At 53.6% G+C, this 18247-nt stretch overlaps 2 protein-coding genes across 3 annotated transcripts; one reads left to right on the top strand and one right to left on the bottom strand.

Annotated features, from left to right (window-relative positions):
- Positions 1–372: 372 nt before the first annotated feature.
- Positions 373–9688, bottom strand: Otop2 (otopetrin 2). Its single transcript, XM_048451807.3, has 7 exons — positions 9547–9688; positions 8935–9280; positions 8079–8215; positions 6530–6588; positions 5998–6131; positions 3140–4017; positions 373–882 (listed from the first exon to the last, which is right to left on the bottom strand). Exons 2-7 carry the CDS (start codon positions 9245–9247, stop codon positions 712–714), a joined length of 1692 nt encoding a protein of 563 aa, XP_048307764.1. The 5' UTR covers positions 9248–9280; positions 9547–9688; the 3' UTR covers positions 373–711.
- A 395-nt stretch (positions 9689–10083) lies between these two features.
- Ush1g (USH1 protein network component sans) lies at positions 10084–17488 on the top strand. 2 transcript variants are annotated; one of them, XM_085696023.2, is made up of 3 exons: positions 10084–10949; positions 13312–14526; positions 15649–17488. In XM_085696023.2, exons 1-3 carry the CDS (start codon positions 10786–10788, stop codon positions 15650–15652), a joined length of 1383 nt encoding a protein of 460 aa, XP_085552149.2. In that variant the 5' UTR covers positions 10084–10785; the 3' UTR covers positions 15653–17488. The 2 variants fall into 2 exon arrangements, with proteins under 2 accessions (XP_085552149.2, XP_048307766.3); XM_048451809.3 differs by lacking the exon at positions 15649–17488 and having other exon boundaries at positions 13312–14530.
- The last annotated feature ends 759 nt before the right edge of the window (positions 17489–18247 follow it).

Raw genomic sequence — 18247 nt, forward strand, 5'->3', positions numbered from 1 at the left:
TCACCTGCACATTTGTACAGTACACATTACACATACACACACATACACACAGTCTACAGATTACTGTTGCCAATGAAAAGGCTCTGGGTCTCTGTATCCATGAGCCTCAGTTTCCTTTAGGTAAAGCGTGGGCATTAGGTGAAATCAGTCCTCACTAACTTCCCCATAGCATAAGGAAGGCTACTACATCCATGGGCACTCCACTGGTCCCTCCCAGTCAATCTGTCATCCACTGTTCGGAAAGTCTACCACTTGGACTCAGCTCAGCTCACCCAGGGAAAAGGTGGGTTTCTGAAGACCTTGAACCTTTGCAGGTCAGACCTCCAGGCTCCTCTCCAGCGATCACCGCAGGCAAGGCAGCAGAGACAAGAATTGGGAACGAAGGTGCAGGTGCAGGTTTATTGGTTCCTAGCTCCAGACAGTGCACAGACCACACGGCTGGGATTAGAGAGAGAGCCAGAGATAGTATTTCCAGATCCTGTCTGGTCCTAGGCAATGCTGCAGGGAGTTATTTCCCTGCCTCAGTTTCCCCTGGCTCCAGGGTCATGCAGGAGTAGATGGGTGGGCATGTCTCGATTTTCATTTAAAAATTCATCTTGGAAAAATAAACTTTGGTGAAAATTCTAGTCTTGGGCAGGCAGGGAGTGAGCGCCAGCCCTCTTCAGCCCCAGAGGTGCTGGGGCTCCTCTGCCCTGTCTCCTTGTGGAGCCGTCAGGACAGCACATAGACCTCCAGCAGGCTGGAGACAGCATGCATTCGGTAGAAGATGCCAAAAGGCAGGCAGATGTTGACGATGGCCGCCCAGAGGGAGTAACCGTAAAAGTCCACCTCCACGGTATTGCTGAAGTGCGGGCGGGCGCCGAAGGCAGGCATGATCCACAGCTGTCGGGGGAGAGGGGCGCATCAGGAGCCTGCTGTGACTTCTGTGGGCTTTGCTGAGCATGGAAAGTTGGGATCCCAGCCTTCTAGCTTGGTGGCCCATCAGGGACTGTCACCCAGGACTGATCTCCACCACTGAGGACCGGCCTGGATGAGGAGCTGAGGAAGTGTGTCTAACTAGATGGGCCCTCTCCTAGCTGAGACCGGCCTGAGGTCACTCCTCCCACCCTTGGCCTTCCTATGCAATGGAAGTTTCAATAGGTGACGTAAGCCACTGATAGAAACAGCTGAAGGGGCAGCGGGGAGAAGTGTGCCTGAGGACTGGGGGTAGAATCAATTAAGTCTAAGGTGATGGGGTGTGGGGAGGTTTCAAAACCCAGCCAGTAGACCACCCCACTCCAACCCTCCACCACCTCTACTCCTGATTCACATCTCCTCCTTGTCCTTTCCACCAAAGGCTAGAGTCCTGCTTCGTCTCCAGATAGGAACTCAGATCTCCCTTATGGGTGTGGGATATGGAACAAAGAAGCAAGTCTTCAAGGCTAGCCTAACCCTTATGCCAATTAACTCTATCCTTGGGGAACATCACAGTCTCTCCCGAGTCTGGGTCTGTCCTAGAAAATGAGCGATATGGGAGGATGCTGCCAAGAGTGATTCGGACGCCGGGCGGTGGTGGCGCACGCCTTGAATCCCAGCATTCGGGAGACAGAGGCAGGCGGATCTCTGAGCTCCAGGTCAGCCTGGTCTACAGAGTGAGTTCCAGGACAGGCAGAACTGTTACATAGAGAAGCCCTGTTTCAAAAAAAAAAAAATAAAAAGGAAAAGAAAGGAAAAAAAGAAAAAGAAAAGAGTGGTTTGGACTCAGATACTTGAAGCAAGAACAGCGTCTTGGAAGGCAGCTCTCACCCTCAAGGCCTGGCTGGAGGTGGGGGTGGGGCGGAGGCAGATGTAAGATCAGAGCTTGAAGACTGAAGACTGAGGTTTTTTTTTCTTTAAATCAAAAGTGACTGTTGGAAATCTGGGTGGGGGCCCACAGTCGCAGCCTCAGGATCTGTCTGCATTAGGGTGTTTCCACGTTAGCGACCCCTACTGGAGGATATCGTCAAAACGGCTGCTTTTGCACTGAGTCAGATTTCATCAGGTTTTTTTTTTTTTTTTTGGCTTGAGATACACAGTTGTCATTTGGTGTAAGCGGGGGATTGGTTAAAAAAAAACTGGCCCTGGAAGCAATAGTTTATGGAACCAGCACACAAGCATGTTTACGTCCCTTACATAGAATGATACCTAAAATAACTTACATATATCCTCTTGTATACTTCAAATTACTGCGTTCTCTCTCTCTCTCTCTCTCTCTCTCTCTCTCTATATATATATATATATATATATATATATGCTATGGAAATAGTTTGTACTTTGTTTTGTTTAAAGCATAATGACAATGAAAAAATACATTCAATATGATCGGAATTTTTTTTCACTAATATTTTCCACCCAAGAGTTGCACAAATCCTGGGACATGGGACCTGCAAACCCGGAGGCTGACTGTCCCTATAGAAGCATGCTTCTGTATCAGCGATTTCTGTGTCGGGGACCGTGTCTACACTGGGGCCTGACTATGCTGGGTGCAGCTACTAGGAACGTATCTCTTTGGGGACACCATCTTACTAGGAGGGTTTTTGCTTTGGGGTATTTCCTTCCAGAGAACATACTCGTAATAGAAGAAGTCTCTCACTCTTTATAGGTGGCTTTGCCACATCACCTGGGAGGGGGCAGCTGTTGTGCACACCCCTCTTCCCAGCCGGCCCTCTGCTACATCCTGCCAGCAGACTGCTCACACTTACGCTGGTCTCTGCGACTTCCTGAGGCTGCTCCAATTATTCTGAGAAGCAAGCAGGTCACAAGATCCTGGGAGCAGTCACACCTCCCACCTGGGGGTGAGGGCCTTAGCCCTCTCTCTCTCTCTCTCTCTCTCTCTCTCTCTTCTCTCTCTCCTCCCTCTCACTCCCACCCAGCCCCCATGCCAGCCTTCCTGGGACCCCTCCCTCAGGTGCCTACATGACGGAGGGCTGGGACTCCAAGCTCCCTGTTTGTCCTGAAATGTTATTTGCCAAAAGGCTGCAGCTGTTCCTCTGTGAACCTGCTTCTATATAAAATTTTAGAGTGAGCCTTTGGCAAGACAGAGAAGGTTAAGTGATCCGCAGTTCTCCCCCAGGCTAGGGGCACCCCCACCCCACTCGACCTCACATCCCTCACTACTCACGATGACGTTGCAGAGCAGGAGAAACAGAGAGATGTCTTTGAGGCACCGCCGCCGCCAGTGGCACCTGGGAGCCGAGATGATGGCCATGGCTTCCTGAGGACTTTCCGGGCTGGGGCTGACCAGCCTGGGCGTGGGCGGGCAGGAGGGCAAGGTGTGAATGGCATCCAGGTTGGCAAAGGTGATGCCTTGGCAGGACTCCTTGGGGGGCATTTCACAAGGCTCGGCCCCAGGTGGTCCCCGATGGAGGCTTTCAATGATGAACACATTCTGGAAAGTGTGCTGAGCAATCATAAGCAGAGCATGTGACAGGTTGAGTGCCCCCAGCAGGTCCCTGGGTGAGCCCACTACCACAGCCACGATGGAATAGTAGGAGATGGCATACTGGCCCATTGCAGCGCCCATTAGCAGGGCTACATCCAGGGTGCGTGTCGGGTTCTTATGGTGGTCCATGGCCCGGCGATCGAAGCGATAGATGATGGAGCCACTCAGGCTGACCAAAGTCATGAGCCCCAGACAGGCGATATTGAAGCTGTAGTAAGTGACCAGGGCCTGCTGGGTATGGTCTCTCTCTCCACTCACCTGGACCTCATAGAGGATGAAGACGGCCAGGCCCACAACAAAGAGTAGCAGGCCCAAGATTGGACCTGCAAAAAAGGTCTCCCGGAAGAGGCTGACCCTGGATGGCGTGTGGCCGTGGCTGTGGGTGGAGGCAATCAGCCTTCCCACGTTCTTCCACATGACGTACAGCATGGTAGAAGCAAAGAGGCTGTACTCGATGTTGAAGGGGTACAAGTAGAAGTAGCCTTGCTGGAAGATCTGGCAGATGGCCGTGCTGCAGGGGCACGGGTCTCCTCCGGTTGTGCTGCCTGCACGTTCTGCTGTGGAGAGAAGGGCACAGGGCTGGGCTCTACCCTCCTCTTCTAGTCTGTGACAAGTGAGGGCATGGGTTCTCTCTGCCAGTTACCAGCCCAAAGGACGCCACAGGGTCTGGCTTCTTCATTCATTCCATAATTATTTATTGTGCCAGACACTACAAGACAAATCAGTGCTAAAAATAAAACAATAAAAAAATCTGGGGCTTGGGCTGGAAAGATGGCTCAGTGGTTAAGAGCATTGACTGCTCTCCCAGAGGACCAGGGTTCGATTCCCAGCATCCAATATTGTCTGTAACTTCAAAATCTGACACCCTCACAGACATACATGCAAACAAAACATCATTGCAAATAAAAATCAATAAATTTTAAAAGTCTGGGGCCTGAAGAAGTCTCAGTTTATAAAGTACCAGGAATGCGGGCATAAGAACTGAGTTTGACTCCACGGTACCCATGTAAAAGGTGTGGCATGGTGTACATGCCTAAAATCCTTGTGCTTGGCAGGCAGAGGCAGGGTGTCCCTGAGGCTAGCTGATCAGTCAGTTTAGCTGAAGCTGAGGTCCAGATTTAGTGAGATAACTTATCTCAAAAAGTGAGGCGGATGGCCAGGCTAATGGCTCTAGTAGGTAAAAAGGTGCTTGCTACCAATTACCACCAAGCCTATGGACCTAAGTGTAAATCCCAGGACCCACATGATGGAATGAGAGGCCCAACTCCTGAAAGCGGTTTATGACCTCTGTACACACACACACACACACACACACACACACACACACACACACAAAGAAAATGGGGACTGCAAGTCTGCGCACCTCCATTTTTTCAATCCCTCCTGATTCGCGGGGATCCCTTGTTGCCTGAGTTAGGCAGGCTCTGGACCTCATAAAAGAAAGCGCTTTTCCCCAGGCCAGCCCCCTACAGTTCTCCCTGCATTTGACAGCTCAGAGCTCCAGCTGCTGTGTCCAGACCCCCACCACGATTCCGGTCACTGCAGTTTGCGCCACACCGAGAGGGTTCAGAATGGGCTGTCTAGGATGCCTGGGGCCTTGGCAAATGGCTCTACCCCAGCTGGATCTGTGGATGAAGAAGCTGAGGCCAGTAAGGTTTGAGACTTGTACCAGGTGAGCCAAGGAAAAATGCCTGACTCCTAACACCGCAGCCTCTCTGTTATGGTGATGGCTTCTCTGGGGCTGTGGTCTCCACCATCGAGATTCCCTGTGTACACCAGGTGGCTCTTACCAGTCTTCCACACTGGGGTCTCTTTGCAGGCCAGAGCTGTGTTTCCAATTTCTGAAGTCTCCCTTGTGCCAGTAGGGGTTGTGGGTATACGTGGGAGTCTTAGCTATCTAGTTTGGCCATGGATAGAGGAGAAACCCAGAGATCTAGAACCGGTGGACTGTGAAGGATGTTCTTTTTTAGGGTAACTCACTGGCTAAAAGCAAAGGTGCGTTTGAACACTTCCATTTTAGGCTCTGTGACCTTGGGCAACTATTTACCTACCTGTCCTGAGTTTCTGCTTCTATAAGATGGGAACATTACTAATATTTATCTCCATAGGGAAGTTGTTAGAACACTTGAGGCATTTTGCACCAAGCAAAGCCGTCATATGTTCAAGTGATGTCATCACCCCCATGGGGTGGGGGTTGCTTTTCTTTCCTCTCCAGGCTGGAAGGCTGGACCACACTGTCTCCCTTCCCTTTCTGTAACATTACCATTCTCGCCCTTTCTTTTGGAAACCTGGGTCCTTCTTGGTGGGACGGAGACCTGGAGAGTATGGCCAGGACCCTCAAGGGTGAACAAACACCTTATACACTCTTGTTCCTTGTTGCCTCCACCCACACACAGGGAGCGTCTGGAGCAGGAGGAGGCTCTGGCTTCTACCTTTACCACCATGCCCTGGCAAAGGCATGGTTGACTGACTGTGAATACGCCAAGCACCCATCCAGTGCCTGGCAGTCACAGGACCCGTGCTAACAGGAAACTTACGGTCAGGGGTGAGGCGGGTGTGGCTGCTGTTGCCGTAAGAGCCGCTGTAGGAGTGGGCCTGGTGCACCGACTCATCCACGACGGCGGCCATCCAGATGGCTAGGTTGGTGGTGAGGGTGAACATGAGCCCACACCTGTATCCGAGTGATGGATGAGGAGAATAAAAGGCTCGTCAGTCTTGGACTCACTATGGGTCCCTGGCAAAGCAAGACAGGGTCGGGAGCCTCCTTAGAGATGGAGTTACAAAACGAGAAGGGCAGATGGACGGACCCCCGTGAACATGGGTATTGAACTTGGAAGCCAGACTCGGCCTGGTGGGATGCCAGATAAGAGAGGGCCAGCAGGTGTCCTGAGGCTCAGGCCCCACTATGGGAAAGGGCACAGTCCAGGCAGTGGGAAGTAAGGAGAAAGAGGAAGAGGTGGCTGACACCCCACCCAAGACTGAGAGGGAAGAGCCGCACCCAGGACGATAGGCTTCCTCTCTCATGCCAGGTGAGGCCTTGGCCCACAGACCCTGAGCTGTGGTTCTTACCGGGTCAGGTCCAGGTGGATGTGAATACAGTCTTTAGCAGAGACCCAGAGGAAGTAAGTCTAGAGAGAGGAGGGGAGAGGCTCAGTACCATGCACAAGAGCTGATCTCCAGAGTCCAGTGCCCAACCACACCCACTACGGCATTTGTTCTATTCCAAGAACTCTTAGACTAATCAAGTTTATTTTAGTGTTACGAAAGGAGAAGGAATAATTTCTCTTTCTACTCTATACTCCAGCTTGTTTTAAAAAAATAGTAGCTCTCTGATCCTTAAAACTTGGGGAAATGTCAGATATTTTCATCTTGATGAGATTTGAGGGGGGAGCCAGGGTGGTAGAGGGGCAAGTGGAGTCTTGGCTAAAAAGTGATGTTTTTCTGGGAGCAAGGTCAGGCTCATACTAGACCTTGCTCAAGATCTCAAGGTAAAAAAAAAAAAAAAAAAAAAGGTCTTTGGGGTTTTATTGTTGTTGTTGAGACAGGGTCTCTATGCAGCTCTGGCTGACCTGGAACTCCATATGTAGACCAAGCTGGTCTCGGACTCACAGTTATCTGTCTGCCTCTGCTTCCCAAGGGCTAGTCTTGAACTCATTATGCATCAAGAAGTGACTTTGAACTCCTGACTGCCCGGTTGGCACCTCTGGCCTCTTTGTTCACATCCCCTGCTGTCCTCTTCCTTTGTGGATTTGAAAGGCCTTGCCCTCATCCTAATGCCACTGAATCCCTGCCATGGGACTTACCTAGATGGAGATGTTTCATTTTTTCAAACTTATGAAATGTAAAAAGCTAAAGCAACTTTGTGTTCCAGCCACATGTGTGCAGCACTGTGGACGTCTGGGTGGCAGCGGATGCTTCAAGGCATGGCACCATCCCCTGGTCATCTTGCTAATGCTACGAGGTGAGCTTATCTTCTGGTCCCATGCAAGAGCACTCCTGCCCCAACTCAGTCAGCTCTTTCAAAAGGATCTTTATGCAACACATTAAAACAAAAAAGCTAGTGAGCCAGGTGTGGCACACTCCTGAAATTCCCGGACTCGGGAGGTGGACGCGGGAGTTCAAGGCTGGTCTGGGCTGTGTGAAGTGAGTCAGAAGAGGACAAAGAAAAGAAAGTGATTGGAACTTGTCTGAAAAATCATCCTTACAGGATGCCCTGCCTCCTAAACAAACATCAGGTATGGAGCTATGACCGAGATTAAACAAGTCATCGCTATGGTCATGGTCACAGCACAACCCTAGGCAGAGTCTGATGTCCTCCGTGGACACCCAAGGTTCTACCAGACAGGGCCTGCTGTCACAACTCTCACCTCCTAGGTGTTAATTACTGGCACCACTTAGGTTGAAATGAAGTTGCAGCACCCCTAAGTAGGAACTCACATTTAGACACACTTCATGAGTCAGTGTTTCCTCGTTTATGAACTCATATGATCCCTACCACAGTCTGACTCGGTTTACCGAATTATTCAGGGCTAGGGGTTGGTTTGTGTGAAGCTCAGATCTCCTGAGCTCCTGCCAAGCATCAGGCTCTTCCCCCTATGGGGACATTCCTTCAACCCACCTGGACAATGACAAACACAGCTTGGATGATGGGGTGCAGGATCTTGATGGCCGACTGGCACTCCAAGAAACTGGAGTAGTAACCAGTCTTGAAGACATCCATGACAAGGGTGCAAATTCCAAACAGCACGAGCCCACCTGAGAATCAGGGTCAGCAGGGGAGCAGTGTATCAGGGAGGCAGAAGAGAGGGCTTGTAGGGTAGAGAACGGTTCTGAAGGTGAGGGGTTAGTTGGGGGTGTGTGGAGAGAATAGGGAGATGATTGGGTGGGAGACTGGATGGGTGGGGAGGTTGGGAGGATGAGTGAATGGGTGGATGGATGGACGAATGGATGGGCTGAGAGATTACTGGGTGGATGGAGGAGGGCATGAGCAGGCAGATGGATGGAGAAACGAATGGAGAGGGTGAGGGACAGAGAAATAGAGGATGGGTAGGAATATGGGAAAACTGAAGGGCTGGGAGGTGAAGAGGTGGGTGGGAGATGAGGGGGAAGAGGGAGGGCATCCTGTGTCCCCTCCGTTGCACAGCCAAGGGGACAGCTGGGGACAGACCTTGTCACTGCTATTGTCTTTTACTTTTTCTGGTCTGCATACAAAGACTCTGAACGACCATCTCTGTCCAATCTTTAGACAAGCCAAAGAAGCTTCCTCCACCTCTGGATAGCCTCTAGGACCCGTTTCCCTCTCTCCACCCCCTCACTGCATCCGACCCCAATGCGCTTTCAGCCATATCACCCTTGCGAGGGAACTTTCAGCAAACCTGTCTACCCAAAGTCACACCCTGAGGTCCTCCAGGAGTCCCAGACTGCAAAACTTCCCACCGTGCCCACCCCACTCTTGTCTTCATATCCCAGGGCACCTCGGAGCCAGATGGGGCCGGCGTGCTCATCCCGGTAGGGTACCGCATCCGGACAGCGCGCAGTGCGGAGGAGGTAGAAGATGATCCACAGCGCGGCCAGTAGCATCATGGTGGTGAGCAGCGCGAACACGTCGGTGTCGTACACGGCCACCTTGTTGAAGGCACCACCGCTGATGAGCGTGGAGGCGAGCAGCAGCACGTTGACAGCCAACAGCACCGACAGCAGGCGGCCACCCTTTTTCCACACCTCGCGGGGGCTGGCCCGTGGCCCCGGCAGGCTCTCCTTGGGGTGCTGGACCAGTTCCTCCGACATGGTGGGGGCGACTGGAGGAGGTTGAAGGGATCACTGCGGGGTCGAGGGGGAGGGGAAGGACGGGATTCCAGGTCAACTCAAGGGGCTCTCCTTTCCTCCTGGAATGGATTTGGGGACCCTGGGATGTGGGGACTAAGGGTGCTAGACCGAGCCCTGGGGAAGAAGAAGAGAAAAACTGAAGAGTGAACCTCTCCCACCTGGACCGGAAATATTGTACTGAAAGAAGCGATAGCACTAGGCCGGTCCCGCACAAGGTTTTGCTCCCCAAATCCTACAGTCCCCTGGTCAGGGGCACGCACCTGGCTGCACTGGTAGCCGTCAGCAAGTTGGGGGTCAAGGGGCAGCAAGCGTCTCCTCTCTCCCACGCCGGTCTGGACCAGTGCTTTATACCGGAGAGGGCAGAGTGATTTACAGCCACAAGAGCCCGGCTCCATAAACCTCTCAGTCCCACTCACATGATCCATCTTTTCTCCGAGCTGAATTTAGGGAAGTCAGATAAGGTGAGACTTATATTTACCTGTTAAGATCCCCTTACCCTGTCGCGCTGGTGCGGCCAGGGTTCAGTAGCGGCCCCATTCTGCGGTACCTAGAGGATCCTCCACCCCCAACACCCACTGCAACCTGGTACTAAGAGATCACACCCACCCAAAGCCTGCAGAGCGGACTCCCACCCCAGTGCCCGCCTGCACCTAGATGCCGTCGCAGCTCAGAAGTCACCTATATCTTGGATCTTGCTTGCTGCCCCGGGATCGGGACAACAGTTCCCCCTTTCCCCACCTGCCCTCAGAGTGATCCAAGTTCGGTCTTCCTATATCTCTTACTACTGCGGCCCAGAGATGCTTGTTGGATGCTGCAAAGTCTGGTTCTCACGGGGTGCCCGCAGCCGGCTTGTAGTCCTTTAGCTCCCCCTGCTGGAGAGCCGTTGTCCGACCCCGCGCGAGTAGGCTAACTCTGGAGACACTGCTGCGCCCTGCTCGAGGATTGTCTTGCAGTGAGTGGGTCCTCCTGCTCCTCTAGGCCCACTGTCCTCCGGATCAGAACTGCCTTTCCATTCCACCCTCAGACACCATTCTCCAATCCTTAGTACGTTCCTTTTGACGGGTGAAGAAATCAGGGAGTCCAGCGCCCGGAGCTCTGTCGAGGACATCCTAAATTGTCCTCAATACTGAGCTTCAAGAGGCGCAACGCCAGAGTAGAAGCTTTTGACGCGAGAGAGCTGGACTTCAACTGAATCACCCCTGTGTGCTGAAAAGCAGGGCGTTTAGGACCCAGGGGAAGCTCCTGGGCGGCTCTTGGGCAGTGAGAGATTTCCCCCCTCCCTCTCCTGGTGCGCGGCTCAGATGTCCCAGTAGTCTGTAGTCCTCTGTAGTCGTGGCTCTGGCGCCCCGCATCCTCCATCTGCGCCAGCAGGGGCTGGTGGAACAGGTTCCTGCCCAGCCCCTTCCCTCAAACCCATGTTTCAGTCCTAACCTGGCTGCCCTCCCCGTCGGGGGCACATTTCTCGGTGCCCCTTGCACAACCCGTCTAACTCGGGCGCCATGAATGACCAGTATCACCGGGCCGCCAGGGATGGCTACTTGGAGCTCCTCAAGGAGGCCACCCGGAAGGAACTGAATGCCCCTGACGAGGATGGCATGACTCCCACCCTCTGGGCTGCCTATCATGGCAACCTGGAGTCTCTGCGCCTCATTGTAAGCCGAGGGTGAGTATACTCTGCCCAACCAGCAGGGAACCATAAGAACCCCGTGTCCCAAACCTCATGGCATCTCTTACCCTCTCCCCTGAGGTGCCCTCTTCCCGTATGGATAGCCCCTAAGGTGAGACCGTGTAGCCTGCCATACTTTGAGAGACACGCGTGGAGGGGAAATCAACCGAGGCTGATGACACTTGTGAACTGTGTGTAGGGCTTAGAGGGGAGGAACTGCGATGTGACTGGGGGAGGGGGGAGGCGGCTGCAGAATGACTCAAAACTTAAAGACAATTCTGAGGCACCTGAATGCAAGAATTAAGGGGGGGGGGGAACCAGAGAGAAGGCTGAGAAGTCTCCAAGGCCCTAGAAGTGGGGACCAGAAAGGAGAGACCTTCACTGCCTATTATCCAACCTAGGCGTCAAAGGGCTGTCCCCACAGCACCAGATGCTCCCAAAGGACGAGTCTCACACTGACCTGTGCCTTCTCACCACGCCACTCCTGAGATTTATGGGCACTGTCCGCACAACCAAATGTCACTGGTTCAGCCAGTGATTAACTCTCTGCACCCCTCCCCCACTGCAGGACAGGAAAGTGGGAAGCCATGTATGCAGGGAGGGCATCTGCTCCCATCATCCCTCTGGAGTTGTCCTGGGAGGGAGGGTCAGCACAGAGAACCTGGAGGGGTCAGGTAATGTAGGATCCAGGGTCCCTAAAGTGGGTTGGGGGAAAGGGATTAAGTCACATTGTCGGAACTATCCTAGCATCAACAGTTTGGTGGGGCTGGTCTGGATACTGGTGTGATCTGGGCAGGAGGAGGATGCCCCCAGAGGGTTCACGTCAATGTCTCAGGTTCTAGGGGTCAAGGACCGGGGCAGGGATTGCGTTGACCCTGGTACTTGGAGTGTCTGAATATGTGGGGAAAGGTTTCAGTCTCCCTCTGGCAGCCCCTTGGGTCTAGCAGCAGGTGGAGACAGTCTGGGATCAGACAGCCTAGGCTCTCTGGGAGGGCACACAGAGGTACTAGACCCCCTGCACATCCGTCAGAGATACTCATGGAAGTCTCACACAGGGGTCTGAAGGGAAAGAGGGCTTGCCATTGGCTCTCCAAAACCCTCGAGTTCTACAGAGGCAAGGATTTGTGCTTGATGAGGGAGGGTCTGTTGCCGAGCAACGCTTTGGCACACTATCCTACAGGACTTGGCAAGCAGAGGGGGAAGCTTAAGTGGGGATGGGAGCAGGGGTGGGGGTGCTGGGAGGTGTTGAAACAAGGGAGTGATTCTTTCCCCAGCTCTGGGCTGGCCTTGTGGCCTCATTAGTGTCGGTCAGGACCCGGTGCTCAGACCAGAAAGAGAGTCAAGATTCCTAGAGAAGGCAGCAGGAGCTGGACTATGGGCCGGAGTCAGACCCGGAGGGCATTAGAGAGGGCTTCTGGAGGGGGCCAGGCCACCGGCTTCAAAGGGCAGCTTGAACAAGGGAGAGCAGCACAGTCAGGTCGCGGGCCTTCTTGCTCTCCAGTTCTGGCTGTCCCCACAGTCCCCTTCTGGCCCAGGCCAAGACCCGACACCTGCTCTAACACTGGCGTTGCCAGGCCTGGCCCCGCTCCCTGCAGACATGGTGGTGCCCACTGCATGCCAGCGCGCACCCTCTCATGCTCTTCCAAGTTTAAGCCCGGCACACACCACCCTCTAGTTCTCTTATTCAGTCACCCTGTAACGTGTGGCTTCACAAACTACCTCACCCGCTTAGAGACCCAGACTCAGCCCTGGCCCACCACCTCTCTGGACCAGCTCCCCGCAGGGTCCATGAATAATTCACTCCTTTCTTTCAGCGCATCAAATATTTATCCCCTGAGATTCCCAGCCCTCTGTTCTCTAGGGGAAGGCCCGCCCCACCCCGCCTCCTAGGTAGCCCCGCCCCTTTGTGGGTTAGGCCATTTCCCCATACTCCTGCTTTGTGCTCAATCCCGAAAGTCTGTTAGCTCATCTCCTGGGAATCTAGGTCTCGGCCATATGCGTTTCTTTAGGGCAGTGGTTCTCAACCTTCCTAATGCTGCGACCCTTTAATACAGTTCTTCATATTCTGGTGACCCCCCCATCATAAACTTCGTTGCTACCTCATAACTGTAATTTTGCTACTGTTATGAATTGTAATGCAAATATCTGATATGCGGGATACCTGATATGTGACCCTGTTGGGATCGCGACTCACAGACTGGGAACCACTGCCTTAGGGGGTGCTGTGCCGCAGGAAGCTCACAATGTTTTTGGGCTTCCCTTTCTTTTTCTGATTTCCCCCAACCCTGATTCCTTATACCTCCAACCCAAGCCCACAATCTGGCTTGCTAAAAGGACTCATCCTTTCTTTCCCCTACAGGGGTGACCCGGATAAGTGTGACATCTGGGGAAACACACCCTTGCATCTGGCAGCTTCTAATGGCCACCTACACTGCCTGTCCTTCCTTGTATCCTTCGGAGCCAACATCTGGTGCCTGGACAATGACTACCACACGCCTTTGGACATGGCTGCTATGAAAGGTCACATGGAGTGCGTGCGCTATCTGGACTCCATCGCAGCCAAGCAGAGTAGCCTCAACCCCAGGCTGGTGGGCAAACTGAAGGACAAGGCCTTTCGCGAGGCGGAGCGGCGTATCCGCGAGTGCGCCAAGATGCAGCGCAAACACCATGAGCGCATGGAGCGGCGCTACCGGCGAGAGCTGGCCGAACGCTCCGACACGCTCAGCTTCTCCAGCCTCACGTCCAGCACCCTGAGCCGCCGGTTGCAGCACCTGACGCTGGGCAGCCAGCTGCCCTACTCGCAGGCCACGCTGCACGGCACGGCCAAGGGCAAGGCCAAGATCCAGAAGAAGCTGGAGAGGCGCAAGCAGGGGGGCGAGGGCACCTTCAAGGTCTCCGAAGACGGGCGCAAAAGCGTCCGATCGCTCTCGGGTCTGCAGCTGGGCAGCGATGTGATGTTTGTGCGCCAGGGCACTTACGCCAACCCCAAAGAGTGGGGCCGTGCCCCACTCAGGGACATGTTCCTCTCGGATGAGGACAGTGTCTCCCGTGCCACACTGGCTGCCGAGCCTGCCCACTCGGAGGTCAGCACCGATTCAGGCCACGATTCCTTGTTTACTCGCCCCGGCTTGGGTACCATGGTATTTCGAAGGAACTATTTGAGCAGCGGGCTGCACGGGCTGGGCCGCGAGGACGGTGGCTTGGATGGGACAGGGACGCGGGGTCGGCTGCAGAGTTCCCCCAGCCTGGACGATGACAGTCTGGGCAGTGCCAACAGCTTGCAGGACCGCAGTTGCGGGGAGGAGTTGCCCTGGGATGAGCTAGACTTGGGCTTGGATGAGGATCTGGAGCCTGAGACTAGCCCCTTGGAGACCTTCCTGGCTTCCCTGTACTTGGAGGACTTTGCCTCCCTCCTACGGCAGGAGAAAATTGACCTGGAGGCTCTGATGCTGTGCTCTGACCTCGACCTCCGCAGCATCAGCGTGCCCCTGGGGCCTCGGAAGAAGATTCTAGGGGCCGTGAGGAGGCGCAGGCAGGCTCTGGAGCGTCCCCCGGCGCTGGAGGACACAGAGTTGTGAGTGCCTATATGGGGGGGGGGGGGGGGGGAGGATCTACCTCTTCAGTGATGGGAGGAGGCTTAGTATCGCATAAAAGTCAAAGCCAGTAATCAGCTGCAAGAGCTCCATTATCACCAGCTTGGGCGGGGGAGGGGGGCAAGCCAAAAAGAAGAAAGAAAGAAAGAAAGAAAGAAAGAAAGAAAGAAAGAAAGAAAGAAAGAAAGAAAGAAAACCAACCTGCCTGTTTAATAACTAGAGGCTTTGTTATCATAGTTGACACTCAGTTCTGGGATAACCCAAATGGGGAAAAAAAGAGCATTTTAGTACGGGTGGAATATACTTAGAGTAATCATGGCTAGGATTTTAAGAGCCTTTTAGACATGGTCTCCTGTAGCCCAAGCTGGCCTTGAACTTGTTGTGTAGCTGAGAATGACCTTGAATTTCTGATCCACCTTCCAAGTGCTGGGGTCTGAACCCAGGACTTTGTGCCTGCCAGGCAAGCACTCTCTACTGGCTGAACTATATTCCCGGCCCTAAAGCTGGCGTATTTTTGAACGCTGCCACTTCCCAGGTCCTTAAGTCAACACTTTCTCATTGAATCCTGAGCTCCATTCCCTGAGCGTGTGCCACAGTGAGCCAGTGGACGATCTAAGCCAGTGGATTAGAGTGTAGCTCACCCCACGCAGAGCAGCCAACAGCTCTGGGACCAAGGGTGTGGCATGGTGTGGCATCAGCATCTCACCTCAACCGCCCACACCCTCAAAGCATATGTGTTTTGCCTACTGTCCCCAAGCCCTGATCCCCACAGGTCCAACAGCAGCTTTGGAGGCACAATTAGAAAAAGGATTATAGCTGCCCCAACCCTTGCCAGTCTCTCCTGTCCACTGTAGCATCCTGAGGTCGCTGCCCTTCTGTTTGATTATCCGAGGGCTTTTATCCCCAGTGCTTGGGGAAAGGCCGGTTGTGGGAAGGCAGTCTGGCTCACGATTCAGGCAGTGGGGTGGTCAGTATCCCCGTGAAAGGCCATCAGCCTGCAGAGAGGGGGGTGGCTAAGTCGTCAGAGTAGCTGGTCTCGGAAGGAAGTGAGACCTTTGAAGGCTGTGTTCTGAACCCGGTTCTGTCGGTCTCTTTCTCCACAGATGAAAGGTGCTTCTCCTCGCCTCAGACCAAAATGAATTGCAAGTTGCCACAAGCCATGGTGGGGCCCAGAGGCCCTCATAATTGCCATCCCTGCCGCCCCTTCTCCAGGAGCAAGGGTCACATGGGTCATCTCCCTCGAAACCCTGTCCACATTCTGAAGCACAGGTGTTGCCTGGAGGCACCCAGAGGGACCACAGCATTCCAGAGTGTCACTTCTGAGGGGTGTTGGATCCCCTGAGCCACCCTCATTGAAAAGTACTGAATGACAAGAGGATTGGTGGTTAGGGACTGATTGGCCCTGGGGATTAGATGACATCAGAGCTGAATTAGAGATAGAGTGGGGGTGGGTAGCATGACCTGTCGCAGGTGCATCACCTCCCACACCCACCTTCTCCAGTCCCTCTTGGGAGTTGAAGTGGAGTCCTGTTCTTTTTCAGGCTGGAAACTTTTGCTTCTTACTTACTGTAATGGAAGAGTTTGGGTGCCCCCTCTTCATACACTCCAGAAGGGAGGTTCCCCAGCCAGACCCTTCAGCCAAATGCCTGGTCTTTCCCCAGCACACCTCATCTCACAGAAGGCCAGTCCCCTCTCTTTCACCCTTAGCTTTGACCCACTCCACAGTGGAGCCGTTCCCAGGGTCTCCAGAGGACCAGGGGGCCTAGAAGCAAGGTGCGTCAGTATTGTGACCCCCAGGCCTGGAAGTCAAGGCTGACTGGCTGTAGAATCGCATCTGCTAACTGCCTCAGAGTCTCCCAGGCCTAGATAGGCAGGGGGCTGGATGCAATCCGTGTCAGGCCCAGTATGGGAAGATCCGGGATAAGCAGAGAACCTGAGGTCCTGATTGTGCTCAGGCTCCCAAGGCTGGCTCTCTCCTCTCTCTCTCTCTCTCTCCCTCTCTCTCTCTCTCTCTTTCATGTGTGTGGGGTGGTGTGTATATATAGGGTGTATGAATTGTGTGTGTGTATATACAATGTACATATAGGGTGTGTGTGTGCGTGTGTGTGGTGTGCATATGATGTGTGGTGTGTGTGTATAGTGTGTATGTGTAGTATGGATATAGGATGTGTGTGCTTGTGTGTTGTGGTTGGTCAGAGGAAGTTTTCCCTCAGAGTCTGGAGGGGCCTGGGCTGCTCATGAGTCTGCATGGATCACGGAGAAATGAGAACTCACTAAGTGTCCAGCCCTGTGATGGTATGAAGGTGAAAACCAGAGCAAAGGCTAGCCCAGAGGTCCTCAGAGTGTGTCCTCATAGCTCCTCCACCACACCAAGGTTATAGAGCAAAGGCTAGCCCAGAGGTCCTCAGAGTGTGTCCTCATAGCTCCTCCACCACACCAAGGTAATAGATGTGGTTCAGTCCTTAGGAGCCATGTGCATGCAGGTTCACATCCAGTCCACCATGGCCATGCCCCTCCTCCTTGTCAGCAGTGAACCCCCGTCCCAGACTCTAGCTCAGAGAGCAGGGAGCAAGCACAGTCTCTAACTCCTCCTTGAGCTCCCTGGGACAGAGGAAAGAACCCCAAAGACCTCTGCGTTCTATCTGGAGGTGTGCTACCCATGCACACGCAGTTCTGAGTGTGGAGGAGGTGGCTTCCTTGCCACCATTACCCTGAGTCCACCCTCAGCCTTCTTGCTTTCTGGGCCCAAGCCTGGGGCCACCTCCAAGTGCCGACTCATTTTTCTCGAAGCTCCAGGTACTGCTATTTCTCACCTCTTCTGACTGTTTACTGCCTCAGCCCCTCCTGGTTCTCCCTGCACTGGGGTTGCCAGATGCTGTGATCCCCACCATTGTACCCCAAGCCCTTCCTTCAGGCTCATTACATTTTTGTACAGCACGTTTACACGGTTGTGGTGCTTGTGTTCTGTTCTGTAGGCACTGGGGAGTGGGTGGGTGAGAATGGGGTGATGAAAGGTGGGGGTGTGAGGTGGATAGGTATATGTGGGGTCTATTCATTGGAGGGGGTCCTTGAGCCCCCAACTTCTGCACATGTCTGCAGGGATCATTCCCAGCATCCCTGGGTCATTGTCCCCCTATGCTCTGATCCCGAAATCAGTGGCAGCTGAAGGCAGGATGGCACTGCCCCTTCCCACAAGACCCACCAGGGCTCTCTCAGAAGTGGGAGAGAAGTCAGTCTCCTGAGGTCGCTGCCTGTCACCCAGGAACTGTGCTTTCTAACCCTTGCAGTCTCCAAAGGGGGGGTTACCTTGTTCCATCCCTAACGATGTGCCTGATGTAGGACCGATTAGAAAGGTACATAAGCTATAGATGCTGGTGGGATGCTTGTCAACCGTTCAGAGGTTCTAGGCTACCTGTCTCCACTTTACAGATGGGAACATTCCGGCCCTCAGAGGTAAAGAACATGGGTCTTCTTGGTCACACAGTCCTTACACTCAAGCCACCAAGAGGACCAAGAAGACATCCTTCTACCAGTCAGGGTTATACGGTACAATTGTGACCACTGCTGGCCATCTTAATTACTGCAGCTACCTCTGGGAAGGCACACTGGTCCTTGCCAAGACCGTCCTGGGAAGGACATAGGGGGTGAGAAAGACTTTGAAAGAAAAGACAGCGTGGGTAGGAGTGTCAATGTCCAGGCAGA

Source organism: Myodes glareolus, chromosome 9 (genome assembly GCF_982192425.1).
Source record: "Myodes glareolus chromosome 9, mMyoGla1.1, whole genome shotgun sequence".
Taxonomy (NCBI): domain Eukaryota; kingdom Metazoa; phylum Chordata; class Mammalia; order Rodentia; family Cricetidae; genus Myodes; species Myodes glareolus.